The following is a 19,355-nucleotide window of genomic DNA, read 5'->3' on the forward strand; positions in this document are numbered from 1 at the left end:
CATTTGACGTATGGGTGTACAAGAGAAGCGTTGATGTAAAAAGAAACAAAATAATGATTTCTCACTTCTCTACTTCTCTACTTTGAACAATAATCAATGTTATCTGCAGAAGAGTGTTTCTATTCATGTATTCCTGATCTATATGTTCTTAACACAACAATACAATACTATTTAATTGAATGTGTCTGTATGCATTGAGGAGTCTTGTGTTGCGTTGTATTTTATTATTAGGTCTTCTCTGTCTATGTACAGTGTTTAAATGTACACCCCATTGTGTGTGAGAAGGAACTTCCTTTTTGAGAACAATAAACTACTATCTTGATTCTAAATGCATGCAATACAATAAAAAATATTCTTCATGTAGTATTGTGTTTACAGGCCTTATCGTGGCCAGAAATCTTCTAAGGTGGACCTCGGACCTAAAAAGTTACATAAAATAGGCTACTGTCCAAACTAAAATATTCTGAAATGTGCATTTTATTTACATTTACAACCAATATATATTTTTCTCCTTTTGAAAACTTGACAAAAATAGACGACTAGTAGAGTGAGAGGAAATACTCAAACAAAAAACAAAGCAACCGGATTTGCAGCATTGCACCGCGACAGCCTTCTCCGTTTACTTTGGAACACGTCCCAACTATGTTGCAATCCATCCGACAAGGTGATCCTGATGTTGCGCTGATATGTTCTAAGCTTTTACAGCCAGTACACTTTCAGGCCATGTTCTTAGGAGCTGAAATCATCCTTTCAGGTTGTGAGTAGTCAAAGTCCAACATTGATCATTAATACGTGGGTCGCGCGCAGTCTATGCGTCTGGACCAATTGCATGATGAACCCCGCTGCACGCCTCTGATGCACGCCTCTGCCACATGTTGCGCCTCCCCCCCTCCACTCCAGTCAATAAAACCCGCTCTGTGGCGACTGCTCTGCCTACCCGATCAGTGCTCGTCTGTTGTGTTCGTCTGTCTATCTTCAAGTGTGATATCAACTATTGCCAAGTAAGACTACTGCAAAATGTTTTAGTAAAAGTTACTTGAACAGTGAAGTTAATCTGCATGTGATCAACGTATAGTGCACGTATGGATCTGTATTCATATTTTGTATGATGTTGATTTTTATTGAACTTTTCGCGATGTAATAATTATGTACATTGATTTGACGACGTATGCGGAAATGGTTCAGTGCATCTTTATATCAAATCAAATGCCTCAGACGCTGAACGGCTGTTTTTGCACTGCCACTTATGCAACTACTAACTAACTAAAAGTTTGGCATAGGTGGAAACGTTAATCTGTAGCCACTCTCTTGCAGGACACATTAACCAGTAGTCCTACCTATGGAATTCCTTCATTTCGGTCTTATTCAGAATAAAAAGCCAATGTTGTCATTTTGCTGCCTGACGTAACACCTGATTGGCTGACGTTCGAGGCATTTGCGAGGAATCTTACCTTGTGTTTCTGAGTGTTTCACTTGTTCTAAATTTCTCACTTTCTTTAGCATGACTCATCAATTCCCGGCCCTGTCTCCGGAGCAGAAGAAGGAGCTCGCTGACATTGCTCAGAGGATGGTGGCCCCTGGAAAGGGAATTCTGGCTGCAGATGAATCCACAGGTAAAAAAAGGATGCAACACCTGGAATTGGACATGAGGTTCCCTTCTGTTTTGAATTCAGAAGTTACCTGGATAATAATCGTTCTGTGATTTACTTGCAAGGCACCATGGGAAATCGCCTTAAGAAGATCAACGTTGAGAACAGTGAGGAGAACCGTCGCTACTTCCGCGACCTGCTCTTCTCTGTGGACACCCTCTCCAGCAGCATCGGGGGCGTCATCTGCTTCCACGAGACCCTGTATCAGAAGGCCGACAACGGGAAGCTCTTCCCCCAAGTCATCAAGGACAAGGGGATAGTCGTAGGCATTAAGGTAAACGAGGGGCCACAAGCCCACTTCTCAAGCCAGTCCCCAAAGGATTCGCACCTCAAACTATTTTGACACTTTGACCCCCGGGAGTTACTGATTAATTAATTTATTCTATCAGGTAGATAAAGGCACCGCTGGTCTGAACGGAACCGACGGTGAAACCACCACACAAGGTACATATTAAGAGCTCTTGTATATTTTGAGGGAACTTTTTTTTTTAAACGTTTCTGTAATTGTCAACGTGGTGCCGATCAATAAGGCGTCTTAACAATGGGTGTGTGTGTTTCCCTTGCAGGTCTGGACGGCCTTTCAGAACGCTGTGCCCAGTACAAGAAGGACGGCTGTGACTTTGCCAAGTGGAGGTCCGTGCTGAAGATCTCCAACGGCTGCCCCTCCGCTCTGGCCATTGCAGAAAATGCCAACGTGCTGGCCAGATATGCCAGCATCTGCCAACAGGTGTGTGTGTGTGTGTGTGTGTGTGTGTGTGTGTGTGTGTGTGTGTGTGTGTGTGTGTGTGTGTGTGTGTGTGTGTGTGTGTGTGTGTGTGTGTGTGTGTGTGTGTGTGTGTGTGTGTGTGTGTGTGTGTGTTCGTTCAGGATTCATCCTGCATCCATTGCACATTCAGAGTTATTCACCTAATGAGGACTCGATGTCTCTTAAAGTAACACGATTTGCTCCACCAGAACGGCTTGGTGCCCATCGTGGAGCCCGAGATCCTCCCTGACGGAGACCACGACCTGAAGCGCTGCCAGTACGTCACCGAGAAGGTCAGTGGAACACATGCCGGAACACAACAAAACTGACTCGTCGTATTTGAGCAGGAGGGTGTATAACACCCATGCTCCAAAACAAAACAACATTGAATCGGTGGTTTTGATTGTTCTGTCTGTTTGCATTTGCACCAACTGAACCGATCTCTGTTTCCTGCAGGTGTTGGCTGCCGTTTACAAGGCGCTGGCCGACCACCACGTCTACCTGGAGGGGACCCTGCTGAAGCCCAACATGGTCACTGCCGGACACTCCTGCACCCAGAAGTTCACCCCTCAGGAGGTCGGCATGGCAACGGTGACGGCTCTGAGGAGAACCGTCCCATCCGCTGTACCCGGTAAGGTAACGCCCGGTGTTGCACTGTACCAACACAGGGAGTCTGTAGAAGGTCATTGCGAGGGCACACAAGGTTAACGGTGCGCGTGCGCCCCGGTTCCTCCTCCTCCTCCCACCAGGCGTCTGCTTCCTGTCTGGAGGCCAGAGCGAGGAGGAAGCGTCCCTCAACCTGAACGCCGTCAACCAGGTGCCCCTCCACCGCCCCTGGAAGCTGACCTTCTCCTTCGGTCGTGCGCTCCAGGCCTCTGCGCTCGCCGCCTGGCAGGGCAAGCCCGCCAACAAGGCCGCTTCCCAGCAGGCCTTCAGCACGAGGGCCAAGGTGAGCCGAGTGGGAGCGGTGGGGCATCACTGTGATAATAATAATAATAATAATATGATGTATTGTAAGACTGTTGATACCAAGGCTTATCTGGCTATTAAGTAACACAATGCTGATTTGTGAACATATTAAACTTTGTCCAGATCCTTTCCACTGAAGTTGCCCAACGTGCTTGGCTGATTATTAACACAGACTCTCGACCTTGGCCCTTGTGTTCCACAGATCAATGGCCTGGCTGCCAAAGGGGAATACAAGCCGACCGGCTCGTCCGACCAGTCCTCCATGCAGTCTCTGTACACAGCAAGCTACGTTTATTAAATGCAATATTTAAAAACTATGGAGAGAGAGAGAGAAAAAAAAAAGAATAAAGATGAACCAAAGTTGTTTGTACTTCCTGTCCTGCAAACACCTGCTACTACTTTATGCCTCATAGACCTGAATAAATGTGACCAACTTTGAAGCAAATGTTTGTATTGGGTTTTGTGACGTGTGCGTTGAAGATCTTTGCAATTTGAACAGGCCAAGTGTTTCTTGTTCTGTAAAACACAAAAAAATTAAAGTTGTTGTCCTTCATAAGAAGGATGTAAGGGGATTTCTTAGGGCCTCACTGGCCAGGTGTTCCTGGTAGCTCTCCTTTTCCTGAAAGTGGGAGGAAAAGCCTCAAGAAGACACGGACCAGCTTGCCCCCACGTGTTTAACTTCTGGTAGTTCCTCTTTCTTACTACGCTGGGAAAGGATGCAATCTAACGTTATATTTTCCTGGCTTTAAGACCACATATTTGTAGCTATTGTAAGCTGATGCAAAATTCTAATGTCATTGGTAAAATTGCATGTCTATTCGCCACAACTTGTGAGAGCGACACAACCACCGGAACCATGATTGGACGTTTGTTCCACTAACCTTATCAGATCTACTGCAATCCTCACTGAATTCAGAGCCAGTGTGGCACCTGGCCAGACCAGGCTCCTGATTACATCGTAGCGCCTGCAGATTACAAACGGTCTATCAATGTGCATGGGACCTTTTAAAAAGAAGGTTGATGGCCAGACGAAGAGGGGTGTGTCCGAAGGGGTCTCGTAGCTGAGCCGCCTTTACGCAGCAGTTACATCACCATGACGACACTGCTGTTCTCACTGGCCTTGCGGAGAGCAGTGGTTGCATCCAGTGTGCGAAATACCCTTCAATATTCGGGGGCGTCCCCATAAATGAGATAAATGAGCTTTGCGTGTGTGTTTTGGGCGTACCAACGTAATAAAACAATGAGAGTGGCATCTCCCATCCCCTTTAAGAGCCAGCGCATTTTGACTTGACGAGTTGATTTTTGACAGCGCGTTTGCAGTCTCCGCTGAGACAGATGCATGACCACATGAATTTCAAACTTCAAATGGCTCAGTTTATGGCCAAATAATAGGCATAATTAACACATGGAATAGCGTTTTCTTCTCCAACTTCAGAAACACTGATTCGTCATGTAAATTGCGGCAAAGACAACTTAAAACATATGCGGACGCGGTCCTCGTCAATTCGTCAACTCAATCAATCCTAAAAGTAATGGGCTTGTTGATTTAAAAGTGCAACTTACCGCTGTATCAGCTGTTCTTTCCCAAATCATTTAACCAATCATTTACCCTAAAGCTAGATTTTGTTTTGGAAGCCTGGAATATACTTTGCTCGAATGTATTATTGTTATTATTATTATTATTATTTTAACGCATGGCATAGCCTACTATACTTCATTCATGTTCATTCATGCAGCCCTATGGAAAAATGTTTCCACAATCCACACGCTATTTCTATGCAGTTTCACACGTATGAATAATCTTTGACATCGTAATATTTAAATCAGGTTAATAGTTTGCATGTTTGTGCTGTGTATAGCCTACGTGTGTGTAAGCGTAGGCTATGTTGTAGTTCCGACCTGCCATGGCACGTCAAAATAGCAACAACTGCGCTATCCGCAGTTGTTTTTCGGTGAGTGGCGCAATTGCATTGGCGCATTTTTTAGATCACTAAAATAGCACCAAGTATCATTTGCGCCGGAACACGCCCCTGCTTTTCTTTGCAAACTAGCAACGATGTATGCGTCGGTGTAGAAAGTCAATTGCGCTGGGTGCAAGATAGGGCCCAAGGTGTTTCTCTGTTCGATATGTGATTAAGAACTCAAGTGTGTACCGATAAACAAAAAGCTTTGTTCCCTCAGTGCCTACCTCCTCACTTTTGGTTTTCAGCCAACTGAGTTTCAACATTCGGCCATACCGACCCCAGGAACTCCCTGCTTCTGGTCTTTGCCTCAAATGTGGCTTTGTGGTCCTCTCGTTTGGAGACATCGATCATGCTTTATTGTGAGGGCTGCTCCGGAAAACGAAATGAGAATAAATCTGTTTCGCTGACATCATTCCTAACCTTATACACACATAATAGTTACTTTTTCAAGCTACACATTAGCTGCACATTAAAGCTGATTTTAAAAGCAATTGAAACGGCATTTTACCTTGCATTATTTTAAATAATATAAAATAAGTAAGACACAAATACATCGACGGATTAATTTAAAAGTAGTTACCGCGATTAAGCTGCTCAAATTAATGATTGGTTATATAGACAAGAAAATCGTCTGAATCGACGAAAAGTAGGATTTCATTGGTAGACATGATCGATAGTAGTAAAGATTTTATTTTTTATTATTATTATTTTTTTTTTTTACACTTTGGTTACATTGTTTAGGACATTTTATTGTTATTTTTGCGTTTATTACTGATTTAGGTAATATTATGTAGTAGCCCCTTTACAATTTAGTGGTAATACAAAACAACAAAATTATCAAACAAGAATTAGAGATCGTTACACATTATGAACTTCAAAACACACCATGTTTGTTAAAAAGTAGGGTCTAAACATAGCCTGCGTTGGAAAATAAAGATTTAAATAAAAGGTGCTGTAGTGCCACCTAGTGGGCTGGCCCGTCTATACACAGGCGGAGAAGGCGCCAAAGCGTAGTGAGACGGATACCATTTCAAGACAGTGCTGATGTACAATACTGAACAAGCAGAATAAATGCTATTCAGTCGGTATTGTGTCACGGGTCATGGCTGGTTTGATGTGCTGGACAATCACCTGTAAATAGATCAGGAAGAAACACACAAATGAAGAAGCAATTATCTACCGAGTGCTTACATAATAGCACTTATTTCTGTTGTCAATTCATAGGAAAATTATTACCTGGGATCGGGTGGAGTTCAGAGCTTTACGTGCAACCGTAGACAAAAAGATAAGAAGTCCAGAAACGCAAACGCTACAAATGAAGAGTATGGCTTCAATAAGCATTTGCTGTATGACAAAAAGAGACAAAGTAAATTAGAGCAATACATTCGTTTTTTCCACTATCATATATGGTTTGTGTTTGGTTTATTGCTTGTTTTGGACCATCACTTACCATTTGGTAGGAAGTTTGTTCATTTGAGAAATAGTGAAAGAATTCAGCAAACAGTTGCATTCTGATGATCACTGAAAAGAGTATTCCAATGAGTGCCACCACATACATGGCCAAACACACCGTCACCTACAAGAGAAAGGTGGTTTACAAATAGGCTGTATTTAGAGGTCACTCATGTTCACACTCTCGTTCTCTCGTTCTCTCGTTCTCTCTCTCTCTCTCTCTCTCTCTCTCTCTCTCTCTCTCTCTCTCTCTCTCTCTCTCTCTCTCTCTCTCTCTCTCTCTCTCTCTCTCTCTCTCTCACACACACTCACACTCAAACTCACACTCAAACTCGCATTAAACAAGCATTAAAATAAACATACACATTTCTTGGATGGATGTCGGACACTTTGAATGGAAATGATTCCGCAGATGAGACACTAGAAAGAAAAGAAAGAAGACCGTTGCAAACGATGACGTCAACACGTAGCATGCACTGTAACACGCCACCGTACCAATGGATGGAGCGATGGTGACACTATACTAGTGTGATGTAGGCCTACCACGGCTCCCTGCCAGAAGGACATGTAGACGTAAGTCAAACTGTAAATAGAGAGAAGCTCAAACGCCATCAGGAGCTCCGCACAGCCGAACATCAAAACCACAATCTGGACACAAGAGACGCAAGAGGGGGAGATGTTACTCCAGTTGTGATCAGACAAAGGACCCCTTTATACAGCCAGCTGCACACCCGCTGAGCCCCCCACGTTTGATCAAGCTGGGATTAGATGCTAACCTCTGGTATGACTGGTGCAGTGACGAGGGTTCAACGCGAATTGGTTTATTCAGAGCTACAAGGTCAACGGACGTGCACTCTGCATGGGGTTCATGGGGCCTCAGTGGGACAACAGAAAACGAATGGTATATGTATTGGTAAGGATGCTGAAGAGGTCACACACCTATTGGGTCTGGTTTATCTCAGAGAATTTAAAGAGACAGTTCAACGGTCAGTTGAGTTTGACCGCAATCGCCCGAGTTTGACCGCAACCCCCCCCCTCAACAACTTTCCGGGGGGGGGGGGGGGTCTCGCCCGGGGCGCAATTCAATGTAGAACCGCTACTGATACCTCTGGTGTTATCTCTAATACTGTGTCCAGTGTGAGGTTGTGTATTTCCATAAAATATTAACGTATTTACATCACGTTCCAAACATAAACAGGAAGTCCTACCCCAAGAGTCAGCGTCTTCCTCTTGACGAACAGATGCAGAGGCTTACTGCTGTTCACGACCACGTTGACGCTTTCCTCCTGCTGCCCCGTCTCAGCTGTCGGGATTTCGGATGTTTCCATAGCCTCTTCTTCTTGGGTTTAGGAGAGGAGGAAGAGGACAACACATGTAATCAAACCCGATGCTTCGCCCTGCTCAGGACAGAAGGAATGCATCCAACTTAACCCTCTCCCTCCCCTGGCCCAGACATCGCTAGAGACAAAAAACACACATTTTGGGCTGGAGTTATCAGATGATAAGGGAGGAAAAAACGTCAAAAACAGGAAAACTACCGACCTTTCCTTGGTTTCGCACGCAGTGAAACCGAGCCGAGGAGCATTTGAGGGTGGTTAAAAGAGTTGGGGAGAATTTTGATTTTCATTTTTTTCTGTTTAAGGAGGAGCTAGAGATGTTTAAAAGTGAAGCTGAGCTGCCACACCTTTCAGTATACAGTCATTGTAGTCAGTCAAATGTATTGATCACTCCAAATAATAATAATCAATTATTTTTGGTCGATTTTCTATTGTCAAATGGCGGACTCCGGATCGAGATGACAGAATCAGACACTAGTTTGTAGTTCAAGTAGAGCAAAACATGTTATTCTCTGTCCAGGATACACCGAACGAGAGCATTGAAAGAAGCTAACGGACTGGCAGTGGATTCCTCTTGATTGTGCACATACACAACAATAAATAAGCTAGCCTACTCGTATTATCCCAAACTTCAAGTGAACCAATTGGCTACCCATCACATGCAGGGTTGCCAACTTTGGGACTTTGGCTGGAGTGAGACTCTGCAAAATGTAAATGCGGTGAACATTTTTGATAACCATAACCCAATTATTATTATTATTTTTTTTTACAAAACAGTCCTCGTTTACTTAGTATAAACAGATTGAAGGAATGCTTATATAAAAGCCATTTGCTGTTGTTGACGTCGGACATTCAAAATGTTTATTTTTCAATCATGCATTGACATGGGAACACAGCTGTATACTGATACCTGCTGCCATAGATATGTATTCAACCAAGACCTCAGATCCAGAAAGAAGGAATTTAACAGAAGGTAACAGTGTGTCATGGCCTTTAATTAGTTTAGAAATTTGGTTATTGGTTGATAGTCTAGACTACATTAAGACACCTTGTAATTTTGTTTTGAGGAGGGCTGTCAAACCATGGGAAAACCTTTAGGGTCTTTATTGCGAGAATAGGTTACCCCGCTAATTGCCAAACATTACTTTATTTAGCCTAATGACTGATATTGAAAAGTAACAATATGGAATTAATGTTAAATCTTAATTAAAATACTATGTCCTTATCCATAGGCTGTATACTACAGCCTATGGATTATAGAAGCCAAGATTATTATAGAAGCCAGATTCAGTAAACTGATGCCTATTGACTTGTTCTTTCCGTGCTTAGCTCGAAAGGCACTTGTAATATAAATAAAATATAGGCTATACACCAAACTAACAATTTCTAGTTGAATTCCAACAAGGTCCACAGTCCACACAGAGGCAGAGAGACAGAACACATGGAAGGAGGGATGGAGAGAGACTGGAAGAGTTTTTGGAAAGGATCATGCCATTTAAAGATCCCATGGCATGCTACTTTATGAATGCTTTTATATAGCTGTTAGTGGGCCCCTAATACAGAAGACGTTGAAGACGTTGGAGAAATTCGGCCTTGGTGCAGAATTACAGCAACTAACGAGCCAGTCCCACAATGAGCTTTCCACAAACGTGTCGTTCTTTAGAGGCGGGTCAAGGTGGAGGGTGGGGGTGTGGCCCTGAGCAGCTTGCGGCCACGGTAGGTAGGGCTACCATGCGCTAGTGTTTACAGTGGATGTATATCGCAATATAGGCGACGCGCACACAGCTTGTGGCCGTGTTCTCTGTAAATATTCTATGTATAAATATTATAGCTACATAGATATCTATTTTAACGTGCACGTTTTCTGTCCGAATTTGACCATTAAGTTCAGATCACGTTCGGTGGATCAGTTGTGGCTAGCCAGAGTCCAGAGTTTCGAAGCGAGACACATCAATTGGTTTTCTATAATGTCACTGGCAGATGTGCTTGGGAATATCAATCTTGACAAATAATTTTCCTTTGCATCGAAAATGTTTCACAGGAAGAATTGTAATGAAGTCCTTTTAGGTGATTTGGAAAAATATATTTTATTGATACCAAGACATCTTGTCTACACTGGCAAGTTAAGGCACTTAAGGGTTGTACAGATAGAGAACATGGTTACAAAATCTTCTATTTGGCCGACAGTATATTTTGATATTACAATGTCTAAAATAGGGCTTAATTGCCCTTAATAAATGTATGATATCTATTCTATTCTAATCTATTACTTAAGAATCCTCCTTAATGCATTAAGATTCAGATGTGTAAGACATGTTTATATTCATTATAGATCGATACACATTATCATGAGAGTAAATCATTTAGTGATAAGAGTCAGCGATCTCGATTAATTCAAAAACGAGCGCTTCAGTTTGCTCCCAATCCAAACGTCAGATTAACTAAACTCAGACAGGAAGAAGGCGAGGTCATAATGCGGCGGGCGGTGTAACCCCAGCGCCTGGCAGAGGGCCAGCAGACGCTGGCGGGCTCTCTCCGCGCACGTGTCCCGCACCGCCACGTTGCAGAAGGGCTCCTCGTACTCCCCGGCGATGAGTTCGTCGGCCGCCGCCAGCTCGTTGAGGCAGATGGCTCCCTCCCGGTGCAGGCTCCGCAGGTAGGTGAGGCTGGACGTGGTCCTCAGGGCCTGCAGGTGCTGGGACACCACGCACATCACCCCGGCGAAGTGGCCCCCCGCCGGCAGGTCGGCGGCGGACGGCAGGCGGGGCCGCACGCCGCACGCCACCATGAAGGCCGCGAGCACGAGGTCCACGCCGTACAGCTGCAGGATCCAGTCGCGCAGGTAGAAGCCCCCCATGCGGGCGTTGATCTCGATCAGGCGCGGGCCCAGCTCCGTCATCTTCAGCTCCACGTTGTACACGCCGTCGCGCAGGCCGCAGCCCAGGCAGGCGTGGTAGGCCGCCCTGATCAGCTGGCCGCGCTTGTCCACGGCCAGGCCCGAGGGCATCTGGGCCGCGGTCTCGGTGAAGGTCGGGGGTCGGGTGGGGCCGTTGTCGGACACGAAGGCCCCCTCGAGCTGGCCGTTGAATATGATGACGTCGATGTCGTGCTCCGTGCCGCCTACGTACTCCATCAGAGTCATGGCGTTGCCCCAGCCCAGCCCGATACCCGGGTGGTCCGTCTCCTCCTTGAGGTCGCCCCCGATGCGTTCAAAATGGGCGACGCTCTGGGCCAGGGAGTCTACTCTCCTGACGCCGACGGCGCCCGCACCGTACTCAAGCTTCATCACAGCTGGAAACCGCACGGTCCCGTTCTGAGGGGCTCCCGGCCGGCCCAGGCCTCGCTCCGCTGCCTTGTTCAGGTCCGAGACGCTCTCCACGTGGAGACAGGGCACGGCGTAGGAGCTGGGAGGCGGCGAGAGCAGGGGAATGCATGGATGGAATGAATCATCAGGGGAAGGGGAGGACGCGTAGGCCGGGAAGCAATGGGGGGAATCAACCAATAAGGAATGTGTGCAAGGGGGCTCGATCGTGTCTGTGGAGCCGGTGAGAAAATCCCTGGCACCGAATTCGACGAGGGCTCTTGAGGTTTCCTCTTCCGAGCCGTTCATCATCCCTGGTTTGTATCTGTCCTTCCCGTCAGCCTGGCCATCCACCTGACCGGAGGGCAGCTCTACGGACGCGGTTAGGACCCCTGCGGCCTTCGTCAGCGACAGGAGGTGCAGGTGGGTTCTGCTCTTCTCCTTGGCGATGGACACGGCCCCAGGGAGAGGACCCCTCAGGCGGAGCTTTTCGCAGATCTGCGACGTCAGGATCACGCAGTCGTCCCAGAAGCAAACGCAGCCGTCGGGGTGGAGATCGGAGGCTGCCAGCCAATCACAGATAAGCATGCAGTGTTGCTCATCTTGTTGGTGGTCGGCAATCTCCGGGACGGCTAAGAAATGATCCACCATCTTGGACGCATAATGGTTGGGGTCGCCGTCGACAAGGACCATCTGGTGGATGTAAGGAAAGGAGGGGTCATGGGCGTGGACGGATGTGTGTGAGTACAGTACATGTTTGTGATACACAGGAGTCCCCCAAGGTTCTGGTTTGGGTCCACTTTTTTTTTTACTATCTATGTTAACAACCTTGGCCCTCATTGGCCCATATTGATTTACAAGTCCATAGTTTTCGACCCCTGCAGCCTGGAACATCTTGCAGACACATCTTCAGCTAGAGGACCTGATCCCTGATTTACGTCATTCAAGACGTGAAGGGTTTGGACGCATATCAAATTGGAATTTGCTTCACTAGCCAGACCTGTCACAGCAGTATGTTTGGTTCCAGAATGGTATGTGTGGATTCTGAGACCTACTACTAAATGTTTGGACTTAAAAATGAAAAAATGCCATCTTGGCCAGGATTAAAAATACCACAAACATTGACTAATGGAAGATCTAAAATAACCTTATTAATAGGGAATGGCAATAATTCAATACCATAGTTTAAATTCCCTGCATGGTATATATATCGTCATGAAATGAAGATATCCACATAGATACAGTTTTATACATTTCAATCAGAAGTTATGCCCTTCAAATGTTCAAACAATTTTTAAGTTCAAACTTTAAAATAACCCTAGTTAGACCATTTAGAAAAGGTATTTGGAATTCATAATCACATCATGATATTTATCGATTTATATTATTTATCATTATTACACGGCTCTTCTCAATGCTGTGGAACGCTCGGTTCACTTGCATGGGCCTTCCCGACTTCCGGTGGTGAATTACTTTAAGCATATAATGACCACTGTCGAGGAAAGTGGATTTTTTTCACATCTTTCATATCACTCCGCAAGTAGTCCGTTAAGTTACTAATCGCAACATACTCGGTTGCTAAGCGACGTCAATGTCTTTGGCAGACTATTTCTCTGCTCATCAACACTACCAATGGTAATTGTAAAAAGACACACCGTGTGAAGTAATTTTTTCGTTTTGGCAAGTAAATGTGTAATAAAGAGGGATAATGTCTAGAACGTTGCCGGTCATTATCTAAAATAAGCCCCTTCAGGGCGAAGCAAGACACCTCCGCTTCGCGTCGGTGTCCGGTTCCCCGGTTCGGGCTTATTTCCCAATAATGACCGGCGTTCTATACATTATCCCTTACATGGTGTATCATTACCATAATTATATTATAATAATGATATAATATGTATATTTTTAAAGTCCATATCGCCCATGGGTTGAAACTCACTCACCTTCAGCTGGTAGTGGCGGGCCACCTCCCATATGAAGTTCTTGCTGTAACCCCCTGCCCCGATGATGAGCACCGTCTTCCCACTCATCAGAAAGCGCTGGGAGCGGATGAGCGGGGTGAGGAGGAGTGTCCCGCGACACGCCTCCACCTCGCCGTTGCTTGGCTTTATTTCCCACTCTTGCTCTGGGTAGGAGGTGTGAAGGCAGAGGCTGGGGTGGAAGCCCAGCACCACTGGTTTGATGGTGGCCCCGTCAGACGTGAAGAGCATGTCTACACCTAAATGGGAGAAGACCAGAGAAGGGTTGATCTTACAAACTTAAACTTAAACTTAAATCTCAAAGATCAAGTGACCCCAAAGTTAAATACATCATGATTACAACATTCGTTTACTTGGTGGTATAATTTCACTATATGCATTCAAATGGTAATTAAGATGAACACATTCGTGATATGAATTGCGTACCAATCATGTCTGTCTGCGCATTGACACCTCCTCGTTTTTCAGAGGACATATCGGACTCTGTCTCCATGACCAGGCGGAGACAGTCCAGGGCAGTCTTGGTAGCCAAGTGACGGAGCGAGACAGCGAACGTAGGGTCAGTAAAGCCGCATTCTCTCAAGGTGGTCTCCAAGGACTGACACAAAGATTGCTGGTGGGAGAGGGGAGACTCCGAGGCGCCCACCCTACACACCAACTGGCGGAGAGATTAGGAAGGCAAAAAAAAAAAAAGGTCAATGCTACAAACTAACGATAACCGCTGCATATGACTTTAGAGATCAGATCTATGTGCACCTTGTAGATGAGAGGGATGTCCTGTGGGGAGCGGGTAACCACGGCACACAATCTGAAGGACAGCTCGGGGATGGGAGGCGGGCCACCTGAGACAGGAAGGAAGACCACGAACGCCATTTCATGGTGATAGTACATTGAGTGGACCATAGGGGTGTAACGATACATTCTCATTCGTACCGAAATTTAATCTAACGGTTCGATGCACGTTTCATTTCGGTAAGTACCGAAAAAATGAAATAATGATTTTTTAATAAAGTTTTTATTGATTATCACACACTCTGTGAGTGTCTCGTCTTGTCCTGATGTTTTGCGTTGAGGACCACAATGGAAATAAGTCCCGGACTTTATTGTGTTTTTTATCCTCAATTGTATTTGATGTCTTTTCATTTGTGTCATGCATTTGTTTGATACAATTTAATAAATCAAATAAAAATCCAATTGTTTAATAAAAATAAAATAAGAAAAACCGCTGTACCGAAAAACATACCGAACCGTGACTTAAAAACCGAGGTACGTACCGAACCGTGACTTTTGTGTATCGTTACGCCCCTAGTGGACCATCCCAGCGATTTGGTTTATTGGAGACTAAAGACTTTCCATTTGTATCTGCCCTAACCTTATCCGTGTAAAGTTCTGAAAGTTCTGACATTCAATTACCTCGACTCCATTCTGTCAGGCACGACACAAACTTACCCCCCCCTGCTGTGACAATCCCATGCTTCCTCTGACTGACTACTGCCCCTTACCTGTGTACTCCTCCCAGGTGCGCACCTCCAGGGTGGCCTGGGGCTTCGGGGGCGGGCAGAAGCCCTCCAGCAGGGCTGCCTCTCCGGGGAGCAGCCCCGGCAGGAGCTGGACCAGGCCGGCCCACAGCTCCTCCCTGCTGTCCAGGGAGAGATACGCCGGCTTGGAGGAGGCCGCCCGGTCCACAAACCGGCCTCCGGTGCGCCTCATCACCACCTTCACGACAGGAAGTGAAAGAATTGAGTTGTGTGTTGAATCGAATGTGTGTTGTACAACGAAAACATTGAATCATCAGAGCGCAGGGTTGACAATCAAATTCAAAGTCAAACTTAAAGTATACTTCATTATTGGGAAATTTGTTTGGTCAAAGTGCAGCACATTTAAGACACACAGGCATACAAATAGGTACCCCTCCACAAACACACACACACACACACACACACACACACACACACACACACACACACACACACACACACACGTGCATCACACACACACAACAACAATGTCACCATCAATCAGCAGCAGGCTTGAACCACATAGTCCTAAAACAACATTCCAAATTAAATTAAAAACAATAAAAGAAAACCACAGCAGTTGCAAGAGTGCAATTCATTCAATTCATACAATTCATTATCTTGACCATTCATTGTCTGACTACATCCAATCATTTTGCTCGCTGTCTTTACCAAAACGCTGCAATTTATCGTGGTCTTTTTGGCGCATGTTGCCAAATACACAGACTAAGCCAAAGGACCATACGCTCTGAAGGACTGTTTTGTAAAACAATTCTAAAATACAGTCCACCTGAGAGTAGTTAAGCTTACGTAAAAAAAACATTCCGCTGTTGTAATTTTTTTTTTTACCTTAGACATAGTACGTCTCATATTTGAGTTGGTCATCAATTTCAATGCCTAGGTATCTGTAGCTACTAACCCTCTCAATTGGTTTGTCATTAACAATGCTGTTATAGGATCTCACTTTGATGACGTCTAAAATCTATTACCATTTATTTTGTTTTATTTGCATTAACAGCCAGGAAGTTGTCTTTACACCATTTGGCAAAGTTACTCACCTCTTCCTCAAAGCTGGTTAGTCGCTGAGCTATCTGGTTTCAAATACCCCACCATGGCAGTATCATCCGCATATTTGCAGAAGGTGTGTGTGGATGTGCTAGAGCTCGTAAGAATGCCCACCTTGTCAGAATGCCTCACAGCTTTGGATTCCAGGAAGGAGAAGACCTTATTTCTGATCGAGGTGAGGTTGCTTTTCAGCGTTTTTCCGAGGAGAACCAGTTCTACGGCTCCCACAACGCCTTCCTCCAAGGGTGTGTCCTCTGAGGGGTTCAGGAGGGCCAGGGTGGGTGGCGTGTTGACGCTAGCCCTCTGCAGCAGAACCCTGGACGTCAGGACGTCGCCCCAGAACCTCCCCAGCGGTCCAGAACTCCCTATCGGGCAGTCCGTCTCATGGGTCACTTCCTCATTTGAATAAGGGTCACACGACAGGAAGTAGGTGACCCTGCGAGGGGGGCTGAAGCTTGAGAGGAAGGTGCGGCCCCCGAGGTCAAAGGTGACAGCCTTGTGCACCAGGAGGGAGGAAGAGGGGGAGCACGACAGCCATGATGGAGAGAGACAGAGCAGAGCATCTCCTGGAAAACAAAGGAAAATAAAGATGGATTAGGAAGCAGATATGGATAGAGTGAGAACGAAAGGGATAACTTCCTGAAAGGTTTTTCAGTGTTGACACTAGCACCATGCGGTCACTGGAGCTTCAACCCTTCACATAAAAACATTAAAAGGATGGAAAATACACTAAACACACTTGATTTGCCTTGATTTGCTTCACCCCACACAACCTCCCACTGTTGACTGTTAACATCGGCAGCACAGTATTTACATATAAACTGTTTAAAGCAAAACCTTCGCGTTATTTTGCCGATATACAAACACAAGGCTGCAGATAAGTAAGTATACAACCGGTTCCTTCTATACCTGGGGTGCGCTGTCCTGCCTCCAGCAGCATAGAGAGGTACGTCAGAGGGGAGCCCAGAACGCACAGGCACTGATCCGAGTGCCCCACACCTGGACAGCAGACACCATGAAAAGCATGTCTGTCAACAGTTCAATGTGTTCATCATCATCTCAATACATGGGTGTACGGGTAGCAGAGGATGCAGGGTCGATCATCATTCCCATGTGACACAAACAGCTGCGTTGCACAGGGGGTCAGTGTGGTTGTGGTTTACGCGAACAACCCATTTACTTGATGCTTGATAGCACCTCAGCGTACCATCATTTACATATCTACTGTGCAGCAGTACTGCGGTCAGACATGCGGTCGCCTACCCGGCAGTAGGTCCTGTGTTTCAGGTAGATTGAGTTCCCTGAGTGCCTGCTGCAAGAGCAGGTTCAGTCTCTGGGCCAGGCCACCAGTTAGTGGGTTAAGTTGCCTGCTTTGGAGCGAGGGGGGCGGAACAGCCATCCTGGAGAGGGAGCTGAGAGAGAGCTGAAGTGGGTGTGAGGGGGGAGACTGAGAGAGCTAATGAGGGAGAGAGTTAGAGTTATGAGAGAGTTAGAGAGTTAAAGAGAGAGAGAGAGAGAGAGAGAGAGAGAGAGAGAGACACACACACACACACACACACACACACACACACACACACACACACACACACACACACACACACACACACACACACACACACACACACACACACACACACAGTCAGAGAGAGACACAGAGAGAGAGAGAGAGAGAGTACTCAAAATGTGCCAGCTGTCTCTGAATCCAAGTGTGTTTGTCATTTGACGATGAAAGCATAAGTTATCCATTCTGGAGGATTGAAAGGAAGTTAAGATAAAAAATATATATTATAAAATGGCTACAATGGCAGAGCATTGTTAAGCTATTAGAACACAGCAGATTTAAACAAAAGAAAAACATGTTAAAATGTCATGAGATTATGAATAGCTCTTACATTTGCAGAAATACTTATTTTACAAGGGATGTTCACATTTCATGATTCCATTCTTACTGTTCAGAACTACAGAAACAGATTACTTAAATCAATACACTGAAATAATGTTTAATAATCCCATTTGATTACATGTCCACTGTTGTATATTCAAATAATGAATAATAAATAATAATAACTATAATATAATACAATACAATATAATAATATAATAATAATAATAATAATAATAATAATAATTTAAATGCTTCCTATAATATAAAACACTTGTATTTCTTGGTGGTCCAAAAGAATAAATCACATTTGTGGTGCGAGGGATATGCTTTCTATAAATAGTACTTGGACCATACTTTGACCCCTTCCCTTTAAGTTTGGACGACATAATCCGATTCAGACTTGGCCTAGTTTGACCTTTAATTTAAACCAGACTATAAATTATGTTTTATATAAACCACTAGAGTCTAGTGGTTTATATTAGCCTATTAGATTTATCTAGTGACTAGACCACGCATGCACAAATAAGACAAATATGCAGCAAATATAATAGTGCAAAACGAGTCAATGCTTTTCTATTTATACAGTTAATTATCACTTAATAATTATAAGAAATGTTTCTGCAAATCGAAATTGCAAATGGTAAGGATATACGAAAAGAAGAACGCAAAACGATTCGCTTACAACAAAGAATACAGATCCCGAAATATTAATTATAAGAAATGTCAAGTTACAAAGTTAAATCGGGCTTACCATGGTGACGGTTAGAGTGGCAAACTGTGAATGCGCCTGATTCAATACATGCTCCAATATAACATGGCAGAAGTCACGTTGAGGCGAGCGAGCCACAAAAGAGCGCCATCGCAGGGTTAGAGAGGACCCTGTATTGTAACGTTTTCCCGGTCTACCTCAACGCAATTTCCGGTCTATTTCTTGCGCTGAGCTGTGTACACCGGTTTACAGTCATCCGAACGAGTAGAATTACACATTTTCAAGGATAACAACCACATCGAAAAGGATATTAAATATGCAGTTTTTACGAAACTTTTACTAAACAATACACGAATTATGTAACGGGAAACGATATCCCTCTATTGAAAGTCCCTCCCTCTCTAGCCGCTATCCCATGTCAAGGAAAGTCCCGCCCGACTGACTGCGCACTAAGCAGATCCAAGCAGTCAGGTGGGACATCGACAAAATCTTATATAACTACCTTTTTTAGTGGAGTATGTTCTACCCGTGTTCACGCGTGTTTCCTCCCGCACTAAAATACATCCTTGCTCGGTTAATACTCCTGCCGGTGCCCTTTACCAAGGCAATGGTAAAGGGCACCGGCAACAATTCCACCGGGGACTTATAATGTAATCACCAAGTTGGCAACCCTGTGTTCTGTGTAGCACGAAATAAGTGAGACAATCGTGCTGTGAGACACGATTCAATAGATTAATTTTCGTGAACATGAGCACGAAATGTTTTGGAGAAGGTCTGCTGTAAAAA

General features: G+C 44.9%; 3 protein-coding genes across 4 annotated transcripts; 1 reads left to right on the plus strand and 2 right to left on the minus strand.

Moving 5' to 3' along the window:
* Window positions 1-865: 865 nt before the first annotated feature.
* aldob (aldolase b, fructose-bisphosphate) lies at window positions 866-3,808 on the plus strand. Its single transcript, XM_084469266.1, has 9 exons — window positions 866-1,001; window positions 1,501-1,613; window positions 1,715-1,923; window positions 2,039-2,093; window positions 2,216-2,376; window positions 2,604-2,687; window positions 2,851-3,025; window positions 3,144-3,343; window positions 3,566-3,808. Exons 2-9 carry the CDS (start codon window positions 1,502-1,504, stop codon window positions 3,659-3,661), a joined length of 1,092 nt encoding a protein of 363 aa, XP_084325392.1. The 5' UTR covers window positions 866-1,001; window position 1,501; the 3' UTR covers window positions 3,662-3,808.
* A 2,279-nt stretch (window positions 3,809-6,087) lies between these two features.
* On the minus strand, window positions 6,088-8,445 carry LOC311345423 (uncharacterized protein). Of its 2 annotated transcripts, none has more exons than XM_084469821.1 (7): window positions 8,322-8,445; window positions 7,988-8,118; window positions 7,323-7,427; window positions 7,143-7,199; window positions 6,778-6,903; window positions 6,564-6,671; window positions 6,088-6,458 (listed from the first exon to the last, which is right to left on the minus strand). In XM_084469821.1, exons 1-7 carry the CDS (start codon window positions 8,404-8,406, stop codon window positions 6,402-6,404), a joined length of 669 nt encoding a protein of 222 aa, XP_084325947.1. In that variant the 5' UTR covers window positions 8,407-8,445; the 3' UTR covers window positions 6,088-6,401. The 2 variants fall into 2 exon arrangements, with proteins under 2 accessions (XP_084325947.1, XP_084325948.1); XM_084469822.1 differs by having other exon boundaries at window positions 7,988-8,115; window positions 8,322-8,352.
* A 1,739-nt stretch (window positions 8,446-10,184) lies between these two features.
* On the minus strand, window positions 10,185-18,713 carry LOC311344635 (carnosine synthase 1-like). The gene is made up of 9 exons (XM_084468991.1): window positions 18,612-18,713; window positions 17,239-17,431; window positions 16,885-16,974; window positions 16,090-16,541; window positions 14,896-15,109; window positions 14,150-14,235; window positions 13,820-14,051; window positions 13,358-13,632; window positions 10,185-12,110 (listed from the first exon to the last, which is right to left on the minus strand). Exons 1-9 carry the CDS (start codon window positions 18,612-18,614, stop codon window positions 10,554-10,556), a joined length of 3,102 nt encoding a protein of 1,033 aa, XP_084325117.1. The 5' UTR covers window positions 18,615-18,713; the 3' UTR covers window positions 10,185-10,553.
* Window positions 18,714-19,355: the final 642 nt, after the last annotated feature.

The sequence above is a fragment of the Micromesistius poutassou genome (genome assembly GCF_964030765.1).
Source record: "Micromesistius poutassou genome assembly, chromosome: 6".
Lineage (NCBI taxonomy): Eukaryota > Metazoa > Chordata > Actinopteri > Gadiformes > Gadidae > Micromesistius > Micromesistius poutassou.